Source organism: Ptychodera flava, chromosome 1, assembly GCF_041260155.1.
Source record: "Ptychodera flava strain L36383 chromosome 1, AS_Pfla_20210202, whole genome shotgun sequence".
In the NCBI taxonomy this organism is placed as follows: domain Eukaryota; kingdom Metazoa; phylum Hemichordata; class Enteropneusta; family Ptychoderidae; genus Ptychodera; species Ptychodera flava.
This window is the reverse complement of record NC_091928.1, coordinates 21,119,931-21,144,997: the sequence shown is the minus strand read 5'-3', so window position 1 is coordinate 21,144,997 and position 25,067 is coordinate 21,119,931. Positions and strand designations below refer to the sequence as shown.

The following is a 25,067-nucleotide window of genomic DNA, read 5'->3' as shown; positions in this document are numbered from 1 at the left end:
GCTAATAATTATGTCTTTTTTGTCACTGAAATTTGATTTCAGAAATTATTGCCCACATTTTCATTTATCCTATTCGACCGAAGACTTTTGATTTTCTCCAAAAGTCACATTTCGTGTAAGTTTGTAGTATTGCCTTCGTTCCAGTATGTACATCACATACCCATTGGGACCAGTCACTGTAAATTATCTCATATACTTTTCTCTGATGTATATCGACGTAAGTTGTTCTCTAGTTGCAACTTTAACAACGTGCTAGAAACCTTATATGTCATAGGCCGTTGCTCTCATGGCGATGAATCCGATTTTGCGCCTTTGAAAATGAAACCAAATCGATTCATCCACATAAGATGAACGGGGCGTGGTCCATGCAGTATACGCGTTTGGACATTTCCAGTGTACACAAAGAGTAACTTAAAGTACACTTCATGTTTACATATTTCCATTCCTTTTGCAAAGTGGGCTGAAAGATTGGACGTTGTAGACTGAGGTTTCCTTCGAGTCCAGCTGGATGGCGTTTAGGTGATGAAAGAGCAATATTACCCTTTGGTATACAAGTAAGAAACTTGATCCTATCTTAGAATTTTCATCCTTGAAGTCAATGTAAGTGACTTGTTGCAAGCCGTAGGGAAACTGATCTCTAAAATGGTGATACCTCTCTTTAAAGTAATGTTTAATTACTTGCCACAAAATTCTCTTCGCCTCAACTGAAATAGTTTCTCAGCAATGAATATCGCATTCTGTGCAAATACAGTGCATTGCTCTCAAGCAATACATATTTATGTATTATTTATTTTTCCTTGGTATTGAATGTTTAAAAGCTGGTGGAGGGCCCTGATGTACAATTTTTGTATCGTCATCTGACTACCCTCTCTAAATGAGGCATAGTAATGATAAAATACTAGGATTGTTTCAACTGTATAATTTTAGGCGCATTTAAAGACTTAGTCACAAACATTGAGACTACAAGGATTTTATATTGACAGCATTATTTCTTTATATCAGCTCTTATCACAATTACAAACTGGTTGACTTTTAAAGTGTATCGGCAGAATCCGTTCTTTTGAGATTAATAGAATCTCGCGCCCCAAGGACCAGGAATCTTTGTCTCACACTAGCTGCAGGCGAGTGTGGAACAAAATATCCCCAACGAGTGTGAGAAATCTGATCCCAGGTCCTTGGTGTGTGATATTCTTTTTCTCACATAACCACAAAATGCGTTAGAATTCACACTGAAAACATTGAATGTTTAACTGTATCAGCGACTATCCTTCTTCGTGGCCATGTGGTATTCCGTTTCATTACGTGGTATATGTTCATCAGTTATTAGGAAAATTTGGCCATTTTTGTGAGTCTGTCACCAGCTACGTACAACATTATCCATAACCGTGACAACGTCCCCGTACTCTGACCTGCTTACTTTGTAGTTCCGGTCGGTGTGTTATTCATCGCGCCATTGGATGATATTTTGCGCATGGAACGTAAGGCTATTTGTCATCCAATCAGACCTGGTGTAATATATTACTGTAGATTGTGGGACGATTTCTGAGAGTATGGGATCGATTTTTCCAAAACCGTCGAGCCCACACTTCCAGTGGCCAGGAATGTGAGAATATTATCTCTCTTTGCTCTTAAAGAATGATTAGCCATCACTGGCAATCTCTAAACCCTCACAGCAAATTTTAAGGATACTTGATTCGATAACAAACAAAATAATTATCATGACCATGATCAAAATGAACATCATCACATCACCACCATCACAACAACAATAACAACCATCATCATCATCATCACCACCACCGACACCACCACCACCACTAAGACCATCATCATCATCATCATAGTGATCATCATCATCATCATCATCATCATCATCGTCGTCGTCGTCGTCGTCATTAAATCATCATCATCATCATCATCATCATCATCATCATCGTCGTCGTCGTCGTCGTCATAATCATCATCATAGTGATCATCATGATCATCATGATCATCATCATTATCATAGCGATCATCACCATCATCATCATCATCATCATCATCATCATCATCATCAAGCACTATCACTACCATAATTATCTAAACTTGACAAAAGTACTAATTGTCCTAAGTACTATGATGATTTATTTGAAATGATCATGCTAGGTAAGCTGAAAATAGTAATGACATTTTTATAACAATTTCAAAATAAATTGATGGCAATGCAAAATACAATGCAATGTTTTGGATGGTCTGGAAGTTAAAGAAAGTTATCACTATCATGATGGATGCTACAGAAATACAAGACTTGGGGAGTTATATGCGTTCTTAATACGTATACCTGAATACATAAACATTATGTTATAGATCATTGGAAATATAGATACAAATTAATACATTACAAAGCATAGGCCACAGAAAATAAACTTGAAAGCTATATGAAAGTGAAGCAACAACATTTTTAGCCTTCATATCTATCGACACCACTGCTTGTCGTGCAATTAGTGATGAGTTGGTCAGTTAAGTTTCCAAGCTAATATTAATTGTGTACTGGATGAACTTTACTTGCAGTAAACACGATCGGAACTAATTTGGGGTAATTGGATTTTCATATTTTGCAAATTTCTCGAAAGTGTTAGGTGCCATATAGCTGAATGTTGCAATATCGAAAATTACTCATAAAAACAAGTGTGTGATATAAAAAGAAAAGCAGATGAGATAACTTTTGTAGATTACATCAACGTTACTTCACCATCCAATTATCCAAATTAGTTCCAATTGTGTTAGTAATAACATAAATGAAATATCTTCAATAACTCATCACATGGCATGAAACACTGATTTAACTTAGACCATTTCGACGCAATTTTCATATACGTTGGTCCTTGCTTCTGAGGATAAGATAAATGAAGTCATTATTATGAAGCATTACTAACAGAAAACGATGAATCACTGGTAAAATTTAATTTTTGCGAAACCTGTGTATCAATCTGAACTTCGTTATAACTTTATAGCAGGTGTCAATCAAGTGTTTAGTGTTTAACCATTTCATATTGGTACAAACTTGAGCATGTCCTATTCGCAGGTTGACAGATTATATTATAAATACGACATAAATACGAAAAGAAAATAAGATCATATGCAATATACTCTGATCAATCAATTATTCATATTCGATAGCCATGTTTTCGAATGCGATGAATGATTTAAAATTATAATGCAATGTCAACTTTCTCTTTTGTCTACAACTAAACCCTTAATACCCTTAATACAACCAATAGTTGTATTCTATCTTATCAGATTAGATTAGATAAGATATACTTTTTTATTGTTCATAAAAATATGGGAAATTGTCTTTAAACATCAGGACCGCTATCAAAACACCAAACACGGACAACACCATAGAAAACATTACAATAGTTACAGACAAACACAGCACTATATTAAAAGTTCCTACTTAAAATGGTGTTTGCTCTGGTTCTCTGGACTGAATCAGATATATTCATATTTAAAACAGCAACTGCTGACGGTATAAATGACTTCTTAAAAAGATTCTTCCTAGCCCTGGGCACAAGTAGACGGCGTCCCGAAGGCAAATATTGAAACTTATCATTTAATGGGTGAGATTTATCATCAAGAATGGATAATTCATTCCTATGAAGGGCCTGAGTGTACAGTTCTCCAAGATCTTTTAACTTTGTCCTGACAAGTCGACTACATATGTTTACATAGTCGCATTCTCTCTTTAACAGAGATATGGCCAAACCATGTGACAATGTTGAAAATTAGAATGCTTTCAATACAGCACAGATACACAGAAACAAGATTGTAACTGCTAACATTGAAACTCTTTAGCTTCCTCAGAATAAATATTCGTTGGTGAGCTTTCTTATAAATTTTGTCTGTATTGTCTTTGAAACTAAACTATACTAAAGTTAACTATCCAGCAACAGTTGGTGTATAGTCCCAGTTAATAATGGTAATGATGTAATCCGGAAATATATAACTTCATCTATAAACCCAGAACCAGTAAATATTGTCATCAAAGCGAGACATTGCAGCTATTGAAGTCGATATGGAACGGTTAGAATTAGACAGTTGGCCATTTCGTATACGTTTAAATAGCACATTCTAAATTTATGGTCTTTTCTTAAAACAATAAAGGAATATATGCAATTTGACTGTATTTGGTTGTGGATTTTGTAGGAATATACGACCTTGAATTGTAGCTTATGTTTGTTGTCGAAATACACACACTAAATCAAGTGATAGAAAATGCAACTTTGGTTATTGTCCACATTCATATAATCTTGTCTTAGCGTAAAGTTACAGATGTTACGAGTTCTTTCACTTTTTATCCCACACTTGTTTCCCTTTTCCTGCCATATAATATCACTTCCTCATCCACAAAATTAGTTAAAAGCGGTATTGAGCCAAAACCAAACGTAATTTCACCAACTTGGCTTTGTTTTATAGCAGCTTTAGTTCGTCACATGACGTTTACAGAATATGTTTTCGGGCGTTTTCAAATGTTCAATCTGGCGTTAAAGTGCACCATATGGGACGTGTTGTGCTTCACTAGTATTAACCACCTTGACCCGATGGTGAAATATTAACTCGGCAGGATAAGGTTTATACAAAGTTGCTTAAGTTAGATGCATGTCAAACATCATTAGTGCGGATTTCAAACTCTAAATATGGCGTGGAAGATCCATTTCTTTTAAGGAACACGTTTGACATAATTATGAACTCTGTCCTTCGAAAAATGGAATGCAAAATAATAACATAAGTATGAAATAGAAAGATACATAACCATTAATGTTCTACGGTTACAGATATGTGTTTTGAACCATGAAATAATATGCACTTTAGTATTTCATATATGGTCACTTTATTCTCTTATAAGATTAGTTGCGTTAGTGAAATTTGCTAAACTGTGGACCAGATTTTATTCGTCCGATTAGTTCGATATTTCCCGATGGACCTATGCCCCAATAGTAATGAATACTTGCCACAATCGGACTTGTTTTCAACTTTTTATGTAAATCGGGAGTTAATTTAATCGTATCGTGCATATCAGACGCTCCGCTCTTTCGTCGTTCGCTTCTTGCTGTATGCTTTCCCCTCTTGTGGCGATCAGTTGCAGTTTCGGAATCTGTATCTGAGCTAGGGGAAGACGAGGTAATATTACGTTTTTGCTTTCGTCGCTTTTTCTTTGTTTCGTCGTTTCGTGGTCTGTGTCGTCGCTTTGGTGACTCAACAGGGTCATGCTTTTCTGATCTTCTTTTGCTGGTCTTATGTTCACTTGTATTAGAGAGAGTGGTCTTCACATCTTTGAGTTCAGATGTTATATTCGGATCGCCTCCGGCACCATGGAGGTCATCTTCATTCTGTTCGTTGTTCCCGCTCATCCTAACCGAGGCGGAACTATCATTTCTAGCCAATCGGGGAGGTTCGGGAGTAGAACCGGAACCAGGACTTGGCACAGTACCCAAATCCTCTCTGGCTCTCGACCTTTTACGGAATAAAGAAATGAGAAGAAATATGTACCCCTCGTTACATCGCATACTTCACTGCGCATTATTTCACCAGGAAAAGAAAGTAAACAACTCCTGGGAACGTCAAATTTATAGTGTAGCAGTCCACTTTTATAGCATGATGGTACATAACCTATCATCAACTTGCCGCCCCCCACGCACACACACACACACACACACACACACACACTCTCTCTCTCTCTCTCTCTCTCTCTCTCTCTCTCTCTCTCTCTCTCGGTAACGTATTATTACATGCCTCGTATATCGAACGTCACGTCAATGTTAACTTGTTGATGGCTCAGCAGGCTGCATACTCATCATTTGACTGGTAGTGAACAGGAACTTATTTTAATTTGGCAACTTTGGTATTAAAAAATGATCAAATTATGTGTCTTACACAGGAAATACAGGTTTTTTTTACAAAATTATGCATAATATACAAACAGAAAAATCGCACAACAGTGATTTAAATATATATCAATGGGCCGTTCGATGATGAAAATCATTATATTTTTGCAACATATTTTCTTTTAGAACGGAAATAAAACATCATAATTATGATTGTCATTTGTTTGTATACTCAAAAATCTGGAGTGGAATTTATGTAACAGAGGCATGTAACAAAAATAATTATAGCCCAAAAATAGGACTGTGTACCCTTTATTACATGCCTCGATGTGAGAGCAAATCAGTGCATTAATTTGAATTGCGCGCACTGCTATTTTGACTTTCGTTAAAATCTGTATGATGCTGGTCGATAACGGGAAAATTGTTTGAAAATGCCCTGCATATAATTAAATATCATATAACATCAACTGTGAAGGGCATGTAATAACAATACATTGCCTGAATACACGGGTTTACGCAGCAGGAGACAATTTGCCCTTCTAGCGTTGGGCAAATAGTCACCTGCTCTCGGGCACAGAAACCCATGTATTCAGGCAATAATATATATTAGGCAGGAGACTGTTTGGCCTCCTCACGTCCGGCAAATGGTCACCTACTCTCGAGCACATAGTCCCACGTTTTGGCTATAATATTATCCTCGTTGTTCACGATATAAAGTGTGGGTATACTGACTTCAAACAATATTCTGGATACTTCTTAAAAGGAAGTACAATATGTCACGTGCATTATTGTTGTTTACCTACGAGTTGTTTTGTTTGAGGTTCTTACCAACTGAAGTCATCCAGTTAGTGAGTGATAAAACTTCAACGTCATTTACTAAATCCTACGGCCGCATTGGAGATATCATAACATTTATGACATACATAACTACAATATCTTATCTACAATTTACACCTATGAATATCACACACAAGACACTGACACAATAGACCATGTTCCGAACGGCGCGAGACATTCCGAGATATCACGAGAATATGTGGTTCGCAGTGGACGTGTTCTCGCAACACAGGACAAACTGCGTAAAACAGGACAAGTCGCTAATTACGTTAAACACTGCATAAAATATATGAAGTTGCAATCTGTGCTCAGTTCTGCACTTTTTCTAGTTCCGTACAAAGTTTGACTTGTATTACTAAGCTGGAATCCTGTTTCTACGGGCATGTATTAAAGTCTCGCGAGATCTCGCAATCAGCGGAACATCGTCTATTGAGAGAGAAGGGGCTGAACATCCTCAACCATTGTCAAAAGAACGTCCTTAACGTAGATGGACGATTTACTAACTAATGTGTGGAGATTGCCACTTTAAACCGTTATAGTGATGTACCTTGTGTCATCGTTTTCGTAAATGCCTTGACCTAGTTTAGCCACAACTCCTTCAACAACTTTAGAAACAAGTTGGTCTTGCCTGCCGAGTAATGAAAGAGAAACATCAGATTATACAGCTTATACTTAAAAGACGCGCAAAAACTGTAATGAAACATTGAATTTCCGATAAAATAAGTTTCGGTGATATTGTTCATTATTGAAACTGCAAATAAGAACATGAGCCCCAATACAACTTTAATTTAAGATATTTAAAAAATACACCTCGGAGACAGATATTTGGACTCTCCAATTTTCCAATTCTCTTCTGACCTACCCTGTTGGGCTCATATTGAAGTCCTCGCAGAGAAAAAAACTTTCAACGTCTTACTTAATTCGAAAATTATAATTTTCTAAACAGAATTAACACAGAGGTATGGCGGCCATAATTTGTTTCTCTAGTGCCAAAATTTGCACTTTGAACCCTAATTTTCATTCCTGATTTTGAAAGACAATGGTTGAAATATTCCTGAGTTTGAGCAAAAGCTGAAATCTTTCACTTAACATTTCCTCTCCCATTTACATGGCGCATATTACCCATTCACCTGGAGATATTTTAAAAAGTAGCGTGGTGACACCCTTTTATTAAAAGTGTAAACTAAATGGTATTATGTGAGGACTTTATTCGCCAAGTTTGGTCAAAATGACACCATTCAAAGCGACAGGAAGAAAGTTCGAAAATTATGTAGTGGTATAATTTCGATATCGTCATTTTGTAATCGATACTTATGTTAAAAGTTCTTTACAAACATCATGAAAAATATACATTCGATAGATATGGATCTTAATTCTTGGTATTTATTAAAATTAACTCATTTGCTAAGCGTTTTATAATTGCTTTCTTTAGTTTAAGTGAATTATATCATTTTTATTTATTTCTAACGACGCCATTTTAACGTCCGTTTCCATGGAAACGAGCGTGGTGACCCCCATTTTTTATTTCATTTTTGCACTTGCACAACTTTCAAGAATATTTGTGCAAAGTTTCAAGAAAATGACACCACAACCTAATTTTGACGTAATTCGTAGTACTTCACCTTAAAGTAGACGCTTTACGCTAGATGTAAAATATCCAATGCGCGCACTGCTATTTGACTTTCGTTAAAATCTGTCTGATGCTGGTCGATAACGGGAAATTGTTTGAAAATGCCCTGCATATAATTAAATATCATATAACATCAACTGTGAATGGCATGTAATAACAATACATTGCCTGAATACACGGGTTTACGCAGCAGGAGACAATTTGCCCTTCTAGCGTTGGGCAAATAGTCACCTGCTCTCGGGCACAGAAACCCATGTATTCAGGCAATAATATATATTAGGCAGGAGACTGTTTGGCCTCCTCACGTCCGGCAAATGGTCACCTACTCTCGAGCACATAGTCCCACGTTTTGGCTATAATATTATCCTCGTTGTTCACGATATAAAGTGTGGGTATACTGACTTCAAACAATATTCTGGATACTTCTTAAAAGGAAGTACAATATGTCACGTGCATTATTGTTGTTTACCTACGAGTTGTTTTGTTTGAGGTTCTTACCAACTGAAGTCATCCAGTTAGTGAGTGATAAAACTTCAACGTCATTTACTAAATCCTACGGCCGCATTGGAGATATCATAACATTTATGACATACATAACTACAATATCTTATCTACAATTTACACCTATGAATATCACACACAAGACACTGACACAATTGCGAGAGAAGGGGCTGAACATCCTCAACCATTGTCAAAAGAACGTCCTTAACGTAGATGGACGATTTACTAACTAATGTGTGGAGATTGCCACTTTAAACCGTTATAGTGATGTACCTTGTGTCATCGTTTTCGTAAATGCCTTGACCTAGTTTAGCCACAACTCCTTCAACAACTTTAGAAACAAGTTGGTCTTGCCTGCCGAGTAATGAAAGAGAAACATCAGATTATACAGCTTATACTTAAAAGACGCGCAAAAACTGTAATGAAACATTGAATTTCCGATAAAATAAGTTTCGGTGATATTGTTCATTATTGAAACTGCAAATAAGAACATGAGCCCCAATACAACTTTAATTTAAGATATTTAAAAAATACACCTCGGAGACAGATATTTGGACTCTCCAATTTTCCAATTCTCTTCTGACCTACCCCTGTTGGGCTCATATTGAAGTCCTCGCAGAGAAAAAAACTTTCAACGTCTTACTTAATTCGAAAATTATAATTTTCTAAACAGAATTAACACAGAGGTATGGCGGCCATAATTTGTTTCTCTAGTGCCAAAATTTGCACTTTGAACCCTAATTTTCATTCCTGATTTTGAAAGACAATGGTTGAAATATTCCTTGAGTTTGAGCAAAAGCTGAAATCTTTCACTTTCGAGGCGCAAAGTACCTTAAAATTGCAAGGTGGTAATTATTTTGACAATCAGAAGTTTTAACGGCTTGACAAAATAATTGAAAGTGTACTTGACTCACGTGTCAGCCAAAGTCGGTAACTTAACACTTTTATCTTCCCATTCTTGCAAGTGCTCTTCCAGCAGTTGCATTTTGCTTGCAATGTCTTCTTGGCTGCAATCAGGAGAAAAAGGGTAGGAGCAACTGTCAGTGTGTGTGGAACATGAATGAGCCACAAGTTGTGAGATTGAAAGTTCAAATTAAAAAAATGAAATGTTTACATTCAATCTCACCCCTTCTGAAGTTTGACAGCTGATTCTTTGACCTTCTTATTGTCGTAAAGCAAACGAGAAGTGTCTCTTTGGATGTCGACTGTTTGTTTTTTTAGCTTGCTGGTTCCGTACTTGATCGCTGATGTAGCACCTGCTAATTGAAAAACCTTCCTGTCAATTGCAGAGCTTTTCGAATCGATGGCCCTTGCACTTTCAACAATTTCTTGATTCTTTTCCCAGATATAGCCGCTCGCACGGTCAAGCCTGCCCGTCTTAGCTTCAATCGAAGATAACTGGCGCTGCTCTTCATCTCTGACATAGCGTCTCAAACAATACGTAACAAAGTCCAGGCTTTGGATATCTTTCTGTTTGCAGACTTTTGTTGAGGTTGAATCTTTGGGATGAACTACTGTTCCTAAAATTGAAAACATTGGCGTGATAAATGTTATAAATAAATAGCGTGGTATATGGCACCGTTGTCAGGAGTGAAGGATGACTTTGGGATAGCGGTAAGAGAGACCAGAGATAGTGGTCACAGACAGATCAAAGACGTGGTCAGACAGACCAGAAAGTCCAACCATCAAACAAGGGGATGAGGCAATGATACCTGCTGCAGTGACATTCAATTAATAAAAGCCATCAAATCTGTGATGCATCATTACATCAGCACCTGCCCGAGAAAAATTAGGGATATGCATGCATACCGAATTTATGAATGCATGCATACATAGGACATCAAAAGGGCTGACTTTCTTTTCTTTTGAGCTCACCTGAACGAGAATAATATAGGGCTTAATATATTTTTAAACGAGATTAATTTGTAAGGCGCTTTTAAATTTATGCGGCATTGTCGTTTAGTCAGGACACATCTTTCTTTATCTGTCCCTTTCAATAAGGGTGATCGAACTACAAAACATTTATCCAGCAATTTCTTTTATAGTTTTGTTATTTAAAGATAATGAGCAAAATGAGTGAGCCCACAAAACAACAGCAACAGCAATATAAAAAACAAAAGTAAAACATAAGTTACAAGGCCATTATTCTAGTCATGGACTATTAAAGAATTGACATTATTCTCCGCATATAATTTATAATAATTTATTGAATTATAACAAAAGACATAATGATTTTATTTATGATTTATCTGTTTATCAAAACCAAATGCCTGTACTACATCATGCGTTATTTATAACCAACCAACCAAATCTGGCTTCTATGTATAAAGGTACAAATTAAAACATTTTAATTGCGTCTGCATTTTGATTTGAATGAAAAAATTATGTTTCACAAATTGTAGAAACGTTCGTATTTTTCAAGTGCATTGCGGAAATGAATATGAGTTGTCGAATAGAATGTCTGTGACTTGAATGTAACCATCCTCTTACCTCATCAAAAATGATAACTAGGGGACATCCTGTTAAACATGAGAGAAAATGCCGAGAGAGTTTGACCGGTTGACCTCGCTGTTAATTTTATGCAGGAAATTACAATAACAATGCTTGGTCGAATGACGCAGTGCCTTGAGGGTGGGATCACCAGTGGTATATGGGGAGGAGTACCTTCCCGATGGTGATAAGTGGTGCAGATTACCGTCGCCTAGGTGACTGGCGTATACGCGTGCCAAAAGACACCTATGGTTGATTTCCTGTTGACCAGTCGGATGGCAGAGTTGCAAATACCTGGACTGAACCATTTGGTTTTTTGTGGGTGTCGGTGGTACTTTGACAATATAAGTAAAGATGCACATACATTGAGTTTATTGTCTTGTTTATGAGCGGCCAGTATTTCCAACAGCATAAATTATGTGCATTTGCCCTTGAAGGAATAAATAATTTTCGAATAAAACATCGCGAATGTAACTACATTCCTTAAGCTCGACGTACACTTAAGTGCCCCAAAGAACCATGAAATCGCCCGACTTTCGATTGAAGAGATGAGTTTTGCCAAACCGCGTATACAGAAAAAGTGGCAGATGACTTTATTTTTAGAATCATAGACAGTATAGCGAGATGTAAAAAATGTGAAACAGGCTCCCCACCTAACTATCCTAAATGTTTTTGTGTCGAGTTTGTGTTTGATTCGTTTCGAAAATGTGTTCCTACATTCTTATCCGATTGTTTTTGTTAATGAAATGTTTGTTTCGCTTTGGATATTTGTAGAGAAGTTTGGATTAGTGTGTACGGTAATGTTTTGTTTGTGTGGGGAAAGCTTATGGCGAGACGCAGCCGGACCTATGTTGTTACAAAAGTTGATAGAGTCGCCCTTTGACGCTTGTGTTCGAAACCCGAGTGTGGTTTCTCATCAGTCGCAGTGTAGATTCTTTCCTTAGTTTGTGTTTGTGAAAATTTATTTTAATGCATTTTAGTGGTCTTGCTTTCCGATTAGCGAGGCAAGTATATTAATTTTGGTCACGTTGTGAGTCCGTTTGGTGGTTAGGTTTGTTTGTTCTATATTTCTTTACTTCGGTAAATTTTGTTTTGACTGGTGTGTCTTTTAGATTTTTGCGGAGGTTTGTGAATTTTAGGCAATAAGTACCACTGCAGGGTACGGATTTTATGTTTATTGGATCAAGATACTTACAAGTATCCTGGTTGATGTGCTTGTTCTCGTACATTTTAATTAATAGTTCGTTTACTTTGTTTACTGTTTGTTCTGACTTGTTGTGTATAATACTGAGTGTTACGTAATTGCCTTTCGCATTCGAGTACGTAATCGTTTGTGTTGACAATAACGAAAAACCGACCCTTGTCGAAGGGTTATTTTCCAAAATTTGTCCAATGTTTGCAAGCTGGTTTATCGCGATTCTTTTGGCACGCGACATGTTTTGTTTCCTTGTTTGAAAGGGATCTCTAGAAGTGCGAGTTTAGAAGCTTCAGATAGCTTTCAAGTTTTTGTTTTTTTGTTGTTCGTGGAGTCCAATTTGACTTTTCTTTGAATTGGTGTTGTTGCGATTGTTTGTGTCTCACGATGTAGCGTAGTCACATTATACGACTTTATTTGTTGAAATCCTGAGGTGGTTTTATTCTGTTTGGTTTTGTTGGTGTCCGAATGAATTTTAAGGCTTTTGCCTAGTACTATTTTTCGGAGTTTCATAGTTTGAGTGATGATAGGTTGTTGTTGAATTTCATGTTGTTGTTGGCTTTTCTTTGGAAATAGCTGATTTATTTCCACGGCCATGTTTTCTGTTACGTTACTTTGATTGTTTATTTTGTATTTAATGTTGTGTTTCAGTTGTTTGATATGTGTACGATTTTTGTTATTTCTTTTAAGTGTTTGTGTGTTCTATGTCATTTTATCGGATTTTTTGGTAGTTCCCTTTTTGGAGTATTTGGTGGCCCTGAAAAGGGCCGCTTGGTATGGGTTTTTGTTAGCGCTTGGCGCGTTTGTTTTGGCGATGAGCCTAGCTTTTTTATGCTTCTTTTCGCCGATTCGATGTGCTTGGTGAGTAGGTGTTTGCCGCCTTCTTGTCACTGTGTGTGCGTACATGGACAGTCTGCATAGCCCTTGAATGTGGTCTCGATTTTGATCAAACTTACAATTTAGGAGTATATATCAAAACTGATAAATGATTTATGTGATTACTGTAGCTATAGATAGGCTACATTCAGGACGGGCAGCGACGGGCAGTAATTAGTAGCAAAACAGGTGGTTTCATCGTGGGCAGAACTCGGTGCAATGATACTGAACATTAATAGTAAGCCTGTCACCTTGAAGGTAATGCTGTAGGTGAAACACCGTGGGTGGAGGGACGGTGGGTGAAACAAGGACTTCAAACACACGATGGTACAAACAACACCACAAGTGAAACGTACACATAGAAATACACGCGTTCCTACGTTGTGCCCACCCGGGCCACGCGATTAAAATATGACTGATACTGCTGGATAGTGTTAATTGGGTCGGTAAACAGTCAATTAATAGTTTAATTGACTACCTGGGTGATTGGCAGGTCGTGTCCAACGACGCATATGCAAAGCAGGCCAAAAGACAAAAGCCCCCAAAGTTACTGACAGCTGGCCAGGGGTCACCATGAATACGTAATGAAGCTTCACTACGCAGAAACTGCGTAGTCAAGCCCTTCTTGACCGGTCAAACTCTCTCGGCATTTTCCGGCATGTTTGTGCTAGACAAGCAAATTACCTAACATTTGTCAATGTTTGAAATTCAAAATATCTGCCGTCCATGTGTTAACTCTATGGGGAAAACAAAATCTTCAATTTCCGAAAAACAAAGACGGTGAAAATTTTTCTTACTCCAAGAGTTTCTAATTAGCCGACACAAGTGAGAGTTTAGTAAATGGATATGATTATATAAACCTCAGCGTCCGAAAACAATTGTCCCGGACGCACATACTACTTAAACACAGTTGCCAATCATGCTAAGTGTAATAATTTGTAACGTCTTCTTGTTCTTTCCGTCATCAGTTTGCCTTCTGTTACCATTACACATACGACACTTGCATTCCACTTTGCTGACTATTGATCTTGCTTTGCGTCGATGTAGGACCAAGTTCTTTCATCATTTTGCTAGTTTTACCCCCGAAGGACAGGTTTATCTTGCTTCCCATCCCTCAGCCTCACGCAGATTGTAGGTCTACCCCATCTAAACCTTTTTCGTATTTGTATTTTTGTAATTTACATAAGTTTATAATTAGAATGTTATGTAAATTTTAAATTTGTTTTTAGATTGTTTTACTTGTAGCGTTTTTACATTTTTTTTCAGTATAAAGTTTTCTTCCTGACTTATTTTTTTAATGTAAATATTGTAAATGTTGTTATACTCGACTCTGTGTGAGAAGAGCCTCAGGCTCAACAGTTTACCGAGTTTAAATAAAGTCTAATAATAATAATAATAATAATAATAATAATAATAATAATAGAACGTCCATCAACAAATTCTCGTGTTTTCATGTTTTGAGGTTTTCCGTGGTTTTGAATGTATAATTCAATGCCATAAACGTTTTTATAATATCAATTAAAGTTTGCCAACAATGTAACGCACACCAACTGAAAATTTAAACTTCTCTGTAGGCTTACAGGAAAATATTATACTTTCAATTTCCGACAACTAAATTTAACTATTTAAAGGTTATAGAGCATAATAGGGTTTAAAGATTAACACAAAATGTGCTCTGTAACCCACCTTTTCGGCCGACACAATACTTTCTCTGCCTAAATTTCTTGACGACGTACTCTCCAATCAGATACAAATATTCCATCAAGGACAGCGGCTCCGGAAGAGTTGCTCTCTTCATAAACTCTTCATGCAAAATATATTTCTCAAACTTCCAAATCTCCACAGACATTTCATCGACCCTTTGAATATCGTAACTAGAAAACAAGGTGGAGAAATTTAATGGCGATGGAAATTCGACCTTTTCTCCAACGTTAACAGGCGCTTCTGTCATGGTTAGGATAGTTCAATGCAGTTATATGATTTTAATAGAGCATATGGTATCATTGCCGTAATGTGTACATCAAACATCATCATCGTAAAAAATGTTTAAAATATGATGATAATGATGATGATGATAGCAAAAGAGATGGACTTTATATCACATAAAGGATGATTACGGAACTAGCAAAATTCACAGCGGGGTAGCTGGGAGAAGATTGGAGATACAAAAACATGCTGACGGTATTTGTAATAGAGCCAAGGTTACTTTTACACGCGAGTCGGAAAGAAAATGATTAACCTGAAAATTTTCATAGAATATCATAGACGTATCGGTCCATTTGACAAGAGCCACGCCAACCACTTACAAATGAATGGACGGGTAAAATCCTACCCCAAGCTAGCACAGTATGAAGAAATGTTATAGTTTCGCTTTCTTTGCTTGCAGAAGGAATGATTGATATCATTCTTGTTCTCGATGTAGGCTAAACTAATGAGCTCATAGGGCTTAAGCTTACCTTGTGTGTAGCTATAATTACAGTCACATACATTTGTATTAAACCGTGCCTTCACCTACGATTACTTGGTAAATATATGCTATACTGAGAAGATGGAAGAAACAGCCATATATATCGTAGAACGTCGAACTGCAGTCATCAATCCCAACAACTTACAAAATAGAAGCAAATTATCTATAACTTCGAAGGACAGGACAGGCAATTTTTCTGTCTGTTGCATTTAGTGTTGACATTCTGGTATGCACTGGAGCCAATAGAGTAAGTATACTTCTCAGCGGCTTATATTTTTTAATTGTCGAAAATTTTAATTTTTCGCCTCGGAGTTAATAACATAGGGATGACGGCCATTTTGAATCCAATCGTCTGGAAATGTTTGGTAATTTGTTTCTCTAGTATCGAATCCTGCATGGCGACTTTTATTCGTGATTTAAAAAGAGAATTATTTAAAGTTTCGTCGCAGATACTCTTGAGCGAAAGTTTAAGTTTTCAATATTCTAGGCGAATACTATTACCTGAATTGAAAGTACTTCTTACCTGAAGATTGCAATGATTAAGTTTAATAGGAGGACGTTTCCCATGAAGAGATAAATTGCGAGGAAACAGGTATACACGACTGACGTGACAGTTGAAGGTGCATCCTGGTCCGCGTTTTCGTTCTCTAAATGAGCATAAAGTTTAGATTTAATTGGACAGTTTCTGTAGTTCAATTTGTTAATAATATGCCTATATACGCGTACGCTTATCAAAATCTTGAAATGCTTGATACAATACCACTTCAACTTATAAGACCTCAAAAATTCTGCACATCTTTAATGTTAGTCGCTGGGTCTATATTACATCAGATGGAAGTAATCTTTGCATCTCTTAAAGATCTCTTAGTATTCGGGTTGAAATAGGATTTTAAATATTCTTGACTTTCAAAAACTATGGTATCTGTATATTTACTCATCATGAACGATTTCAGGAAAGTGATAGATTGATTAAATGATTTTGCGGAACATTCACGCAAAATGAATGCAATATATACAGTGTATTTATTTATTGATGGATTGGAGATCGATAAATATCAGCAATCTATCCATTGATTCTATGTTAAAGCCCCTGTAGCTGTAACTCTTGAAATTTGTTGACCTGAAAAAAGGCTTTCCATTTTCTCTGGTTTTCTTTAAATTCTACAAATTTAAAGGATATTGTCTTTTACTACTGAAAAAATTGTTCAGGTGAATTTAAACTTTAACCGTTATTTTGATTTCCCGCCATTTTAAAAACTGGCAATATTGCAAAGAAAACAAAGCATATGATGTCCCAGTGGAAAACATACAGCACTATGCATTATATTGGACTTGTTTCTGTGAAGATTCCAGTGCATATCTCGGCACGACGTACAGTGTGTTTACTTTATTTGCATGAGGGTGCCATTTTACATTTGGGCAATCAGTTAAAGCGATGTATTCATTGCTTCGCTTCGATAAAGTTTGTGTGTGCGATGTGTGAAAGTGAGTGTACGTGCGTGAGTGCTTCACAAACTCTATAACGTGTGGAGCGGTCTCAGTCAGAAAATTGTAACAACTTATAGCCGGCTATTGAACCATTCTTTTTTGAGAGTGGGGATTTAGCCGAGCGTGTCTCTCTGTTGCCTCTCCGCTAGGCGACTGATGCCGTATGTTGTGGGTTCGAACCCGATTGGAAACTAGCCGTATTATTTATCTTGCTCAAAGTTGCACATGCAGTCCCAGTGGAAAGTTTATTATACTTGTATAAACACCCCTCAATGAGTACATTCCCAAGAACATGTTTTAGTTTGGAAGCAAAATCACAAAAAATAATGCTGAAAGACACAGTTATAAGGGCTTTAATGTTGCTTGTGTCTTTACTTAATTGATTAGAGGTTTTAAGATATAATCTTATCCTGATTTGTTGACATTTTTGAATTAAATGGAATATGTATTAATACCGAACTACTCTCATTTACGGTAAAAAGTCTTGTTTAAAACTATATCTATGATAAAGTTATTTAATAATTTGACTCTACGAATGACATTCCTAGCGATCCGGATATTCCAGCAGAATTCACATGCAATTTTCAGACAATTTGTAAAATCATATTGAGGTAACCTAAAGTTGTACCCCTGTATCTGCGTTTTTAAAGAATAAAGACTATCAGAATTTATCACTGCCGTTATTGATAAAAACAAATCACGGCTGAAACGGATGTTGTGTACCTTTCAGAACAATTTTAAACATAAATTAAAAGACACGTCACTTGCTTGAAACCTTTGTTTTAAAAAAGACGTCTTATTGAATCCGTAGCAAAGTTGTTCTGTAGGTTGCGTGAGATATTGTTGAAGACTTATTTTGCTAAATACATGGTTGAATACCAGCAATGTTAAAATTATATTACCCCGTGAATTATGACCTAATGAATATTCAGGTTTGCTAGCCGATGTTGTCGGTTTTCTGTTGCATTTTAAGACTGCAGATTGCAGATACTTTACTTGGATTTATCGAAATTACATGTAGGTCATTACCTATCAACACCTATTTTACACACTGCAGTTGAATACAATTAATAAATAATGGCTATTTACCCTTATCTAACCTTCACTGTGGCAATTTTCACAAATTTGCTCCCTATATTTAAAGATAATGTTTAAGACATCCCATACAGTGCGTAGCCTTGTCCCGAAGACAGCATGCAACTAACCTCCTGGAATGTCATCAAGGAAAAGCTCTCCAAATGCTTGAAATAAGGTTTGTAGAAAATGTCACGGATGGCGAGAAACGATATACCCTCTCCGGAGTGTTCGCCAAGTAGGGCTTGAATGGCAACGCCGTAGCCAACGAGGAAAACCATGATGATTACGGTGAATCGCAATGTCGTGAAAAGCTGAATGAAGAAAATGAGATTTTTTGAAACAAGACATATTTCGTACAAGAAGAATTACAAAAACAGCCAATTCACATGATACGTTTTGAAAAGAATGCCTATCTTCCAAGATAGATAAAACTTACCATTTGTTTGATCATTGACACCCATGGGCCAAATAGTTTAGTCGCCGAGTACAAACGTAGAATTCTAAACGCGAAGAGGGCGTAATTTATGCCATAACATATACGCCCAAGAAGCCTTGTTGCAGTAAACCAGCGACAAAGAAAGGCTACAATTGAGGTCACCATGGCTGCCATTGCCAGTCGGTTCAAGGTGAATTTTGACCACTCTTTGAAGTGTTTTCGGTGGCTGAAGTTTTGTTCTGGATAGTACAGGTTAAACATCTGCAACAGACACTTTTGTTAGAATCATATATTGTCGGTAAGGTGCTCGGGTTTGCGCACTGTGAGACTGACATGTAAAATCAGACTTTAGGAGGTAAAAATGTTAGCTTCCTTGGGTTGTAAGAAGGCTAATCGATAAAACAAGACAAAAAAAATTATGACATAATATCTCGACTACATGTGTTGAATAGTTGAAAATAGGTAAACATAGGTCTGGATTACATGTCAAATTGTGATCTAGCCAATAGAGCTAGAGGTCTGATTTTTGATACACAGGAATAACCATGGGAGGAAAGTTATTAACAAAATGTCACATGACCTCGATGACCTTTGATCTCGAATATGCATATATGTATATAAATCAGTAACCACAACTTCTATAACCTTCATATTCGCTTATATAGAACCTTATTGGGCCACATCCTGCACCTCATCAATTATGTGAATATCTAAATCTGGGCTAGCTAATAGAGCTAGAGGTCAGATTGTTGGTATATAGGGATAAGTATAAAAACAAAGTTGTTTTGCCAACATGTTTTGTAACCTGACTTTTGACCTCCGATTCACAAATACTCTAATAAATCAGTAACCACAAGTGCTTATGCCTCCATGTTTGATTGGGATAAACCTTCTACTTGCACCACATCCTGTACCTCATTAAATATGCACATATGCCCCGTGGATATAGTGGAAAAATCTTGGGAGTAACTGTCGATGATGTTTATCATGGAATGAACACATAGATATCCTTTGTAAGACTTTGAGTAGGAGAATTTTTCTGTTGTTAAGATTACGCACATTTATTCCAATGAGCCACCGCATCATTTTATATAATGGTCTTATACAGAGTACTCTATACTACCTTGTCTTGTGTGGGGAAATACAACAGAAACAAATCTCAACAAAGTTTTCATTTTAACAAAAGAGGGCTTTACGTATTCTGTTTGAATTACCTTATGACTACCCTTCTCTTGAGTTATTTTCTCGGTCAAATGTTCTGTCCATTCGACAAAGAATAGTTTATTTCATTGGAGTGTTAACATTTAGGTGTATGACTGGAAATGCACCAAAATATCTGTGTAAGTTCTTTGTATTTCAGAATGATGTTCATCCTTATCAAACACGTTCTGTTTCTCGTCAAGACTGTTGTATTCCAAAGTCAGTTTTAAATACTGGTCAACGGAATTTTCATTACCGTGCTACAAAACTCTGGAATTCTCTGCCAAACGACATAAGATATGCGCCTAATATGATACAGTTTAAGGTGAAGATAAGAGAGTTTATCAAACTGAATTTTCCTTTGTGAACGACTTTATTATCTTATATGTACATCTGCCATTATTAAAATTGTTGTATTTATTGAGTCCCGATGAAAATTACTCATTAGTAACTCGGACGCTCATTAAAAGTGTAAATGTAAATAAATAAATAAAAATCTTATTCTTGACTAACCAATAGAGCTAGAGGTTTGATTTTTGGTATACAGGGATAAATATGGGAACAAGGTTCTTACCAATATGTCATGTGACCCACATGACTTTTGAACTGAATTTCACTAATGTGCTCAAAAATCAGTAACAAGAAGTCCCATTGCCTTAATATTTGGGGAAAAAAAAGTGTCAAACACCTTACGGCGCCACACCATGTATATCATTAAACATTCACATAACTAATTTCCGGCTGGGCAATAGAGCAAGATGTCTGAGTTTTGGTATACAGGGAGAAATTTGGAAACAACTGTTTTTGCCAATGTCAAGTGACCCAGACGACCTTTGACGTTGATTACACGAATATGCCTATAAAACAGTCACCACAAGTGCTACACCCTTTTTAGCTCACGTATTCACACACGTAAGCTGATGTCGCGGCGATGTCTGTCTGTCTGCCTGTCTGTCTCTGTGTCTGTGTCTGTCTGTCCGATATCTGAAAGTGGCCAATTAGCTCAAAATTAAATCAGGTACATAGTTTCACTTTGCAAAGGCAAGAACTGATTATTTTGGTGGTTGTGGCTTGCTTACTTTTTGCTAATTTGCATAAATAATGATTTAGAAAAAAAAACGAATACATTGACAACGACAGCACATGATGATGAGATTTGCTACATATGCTGATCACATCAAGATATATCAGGTGTTATATGAAACAAGATTGCTTATTTGCACACTTAATGAAAGTATGATTTGACATTTCTAAAGTTATTATGCCTTTTTACTCCAGCCAATTCCTAATTTGCATATTCAATGAACTTTGTTAGTTAGGGATATAAATCTGAATTGACTAGACCAAAGTTGACGAAGCTTGCTACATATATCAATTGACGATACTAATGATACAACAATCTTGGAAGTCATTAAGCATTTTTATGTTAGCCAATTCCTAATTTTTCTTATTTAATGAACTTTCCCAATTAGGGAAATATATCTGAATTGACTTGACCAAAGTTGATGAAACTTGCTATGTACATTAAAGATACTATGATACGCTATTGAAAATCATTAAACATTTTTTACTTCAGCCAACTCCCAATTGACATATATAATGACCTTTCCTAATTATGGATATATATCTTGATCGACTTGACCAAGGTTGACGAAACTTGCTATGTACAATGAAGATACTTCGATAAAACATTATTCACAGTCGTTAAGCATTTTATTTCAGCAAATTCCTAATTTCCTTATTTTTGAACTTTCATGATTAACGATGTATACCGGGATATAGTTGATTAAAAAAGTTGGCAAAACATACTATGTATATCGATGACACCAGGTTAAAACAATATTGAAGGCCATTTCGCATTTTCATATCAGCTAATTTATAATCTGCATATCTAATCAGCTTTCCCTGTGTGGAATATATAGCTTGAAGGACTCGACAAAAGGCAACACTTGCTATATAAAGTTGTAATACAATGACAGCAGTCAAAGAAATTTAGTATTTTCATTTCAGCTAATTACATATTTGTATACTTAACGACCTTTACAATTAATCTGTGGCGAGTCTTGTTCATGATGTTGATCATGACACTTTCAATGAAGTTGCAAACATGTGGCAAAAGTTTAAATTTCCACAAAAGTGCAATGAAACACGTGAGCATTTTCAGTTCTTATCTGCTTATTTGATGAGATGAAGCATCTGACGGCATTAGAGCGTTATGCATTATCACGCTGGTACCTTTTGCCAGTGTTTACAAGTGCTTAGGCCCGGTGAAGCTGGTCGCTGCTCTAATTTAGACATTGTGATTAATCATTACAAAAATGATAAAAACATCATTTTATATTGTATACGTATTGGGCAGTGTCTCCTTGACAGAAATATTAAGAAAATTGTATTACTGTCACCATTGTGAAATGCGTAGATAATATTGATAAAAATCGTCTGGTGTTTTCGTTATTTCGACTGCATGACAATGATAGAGAAATCCCTCTATGGGACCGTGATTGATCATTTGTGTACGGGTGCAAAGCCAACAGCCCCTTCCTGCCTACCAGCCTATGTAAACTTAAGGTTTTATTTACTCGTGCAATTGAATTTCCTATTTCTTAGTCACATGCAATGGCCCTAGCTGACCTTCACAACCCATTAAAATGAGGTTACATAATTAATCAATAAATCAATTAAACTATTAATCAATTAGCACTTTATTACCCTATTTTGGTAAACATAACATATCAGAAATGCAGTAATCGTTTTCCTGTGCTTTGAGGCAATGGGAGATGTAAAAAAAATGGCAAAAGCTGCTCAAGTCCGTTTCCCTGGTCGTTTGAAATTCAAGCAAAGGTGAAAGAAATCAAAAATCTTGAGGGCGGAATATCATGAGGAAAACTCAACAGATATGTAGGTTATCATAATCAACTCAGTGAAAGTAAATATATATATATATAATACATATATATATATATATATATATATATTATATATATATATATAATACACAAAATATATGCAAATAAGTACACGCCATGTAAGACTTGGCATGTTAGTTGCATTGCAGTGACCAGTGACGGCAAAGTCTTCAAAAGACATAAATAATAAAACATTCAACGTTCTACGTTGCTACACGAATTGTTTATTATTGTGAACTGCAACTGCAGGAGCTTTCTCGCCCAATGGGCTTATAAGTCACCATTAAATTAACTTTTAAGGTACAGATATTGTTTATACTCACCGCTCTTGCAATTTCAATGAGAATGGCAAGAATCCACACATGAGCAACGAAATCGGCCAGAGGGAATGTGCTGTCTAGGTGACTCAAAGTCAACACACACGCATATAATAGCAAAAACATAACGTACGATACCTGGAGGAATATCAAGAGGGCGTAAACAAGAAAGGAAAATTAATGATTGAACATAATGGAAAAAAAACCGTAATTATATTTTCAAGGCGAAGTAATGAACGAAAGTTGCCTTAAACATGTTTACGTGTACCCTAAGCCGCATACTTGGACAAATCCTTTATCCTATTGATACTGAGCAGGGAATTTCTTAAACAAAAGTAGCCGTAATCTACCGTTTGTTTGAAGATATTTTCGGTTACAACAACGGATAAAAATACATCAAATTTCGAAGTAGAAAAAACAAAAACAAGACCTCACAAAAATACTTTTCATCGAATTGAGTGCACGAATTATAAGAGATGTCGATCACACGATAAAGTAGTTTTACAAGATAACAGCTGAGCTGAGGTATGGACATGTAGACAACAATCTGGTTTATCTCGATGAAAAATGAATTGATTTTTTATTATTACCCGTAGACCGTTATGATATTCGGAAAGACTTGCGGTATCATGAGTATGTTAGGGAGCATTCGTTATTTACGGGGGGGGGGCGGTGGAATTTGAGCGACAAATGAAACGTAAAAGCGACCCCCCCCTCCAAATCAAATTTCTAAAATTTGAACCCCCCTCAATTCATCAATTGTAAAATGTGACCCCCTCATGAACAAAAATTCATCAGATTTGATTCATAACCCTGTGGCCCCGGGCTGAAAAAGTTTCCTCACATACTAGAGAATCAGCATTTTTTATGAAATGCCAAAATCAAATTTTTTGCACACACATGAACTTATAATCGCTCTAGTCTAATCAAGTACACTAATATCAATAATCAAGAGTACATAAATACACAGATTTACCTAGTTTTATATTGGAAAAAAATTATTCATAGTTTCCTCATAGACAAGATAGTGAATCAACATTTCGGTGACATTCCAAAATCAAATTTCTTGCACAAACATCCACTTGTAACCACTCTAGTCTAATCAAGTACATTAATATCAATAATCAAGCGTACATAAACACACAGATTTAACTAGTTTTGTAATGGAAAAATATTATTCATAGTTTCCTTATAGACAAGATAGTGAATCAACAATTCGGTGATATTCCAAAATCAAATTTCTTGCTCACACATGCACTGGTAACTACCCTAGTTTGATCGAGTAATCAATAATCAAGAGTCTATAAATACACAGATTTAGCTAGTTTTGTATTTAAAAGAAATTATTCATAGCTTCTCATAGATTATGTATGGAGGATCTGTGTATTTTCTATTTTGCCTGGGAGTTCTTGTGTGTTATCACTGTATACCTAGGGAGTCCAAGACGGGAACTTTCCAGAGAGTGTTTTACGTTGCATGCTGCACTGGCACTGGAAGGTTTGAGTGTCAGCGTGTGCTTTTTAAGTCAGATATTTCTCTATTTTGAGTTTTACTCAAGTCAGCAGATATTTAAAGAAACCGGTGAGTGGCAGAGATCGAACTTTATGCGGATCGGACTGCTTATTTAAACCCTACGCCATCCTCTACTTTAGTCAATGGAACGAACATTGCTCACACAAGTGAAAGCCGTGTCGTATATTTGCAATATACGCACTGCACGCTGAGATGATAATATCACCACAAGTTGAAAGCTGATCTTTCTGCAGCAAATTGTGTGTTAACT

The 25,067-nt window shown here is 36.3% G+C and overlaps 1 protein-coding gene and 1 long non-coding RNA gene across 2 annotated transcripts in view; both read right to left on the bottom strand.

Moving 5' to 3' along the window:
* Window positions 1–2,098: 2,098 nt before the first annotated feature.
* LOC139132660 (uncharacterized) lies at window positions 2,099–7,332 on the bottom strand. Its single transcript, XR_011552390.1, has 2 exons — window positions 7,249–7,332; window positions 2,099–5,493 (listed from the first exon to the last, which is right to left on the bottom strand). It is a non-coding gene; the product is annotated as an uncharacterized lncRNA (long non-coding RNA).
* Window positions 7,333–15,202: 7,870 nt separating this feature from the next.
* The window catches only part of LOC139143469 (transient receptor potential cation channel subfamily M member 1-like), a 112,233-nt gene continuing 102,368 nt past the window's right edge, over window positions 15,203–25,067 (bottom strand). The window contains exons 24-28 of the mRNA XM_070713811.1: window positions 23,291–23,422; window positions 18,862–19,122; window positions 18,554–18,736; window positions 16,384–16,507; window positions 15,203–15,267 (exon numbers count right to left, since the gene is read on the bottom strand). Coding sequence (XP_070569912.1) covers window positions 16,406–16,507; window positions 18,554–18,736; window positions 18,862–19,122; window positions 23,291–23,422 — 678 coding nt within the window. The 3' untranslated portion in view covers window positions 15,203–15,267; window positions 16,384–16,405. The remainder of the gene's footprint in view (window positions 15,268–16,383; window positions 16,508–18,553; window positions 18,737–18,861; window positions 19,123–23,290; window positions 23,423–25,067) is intronic.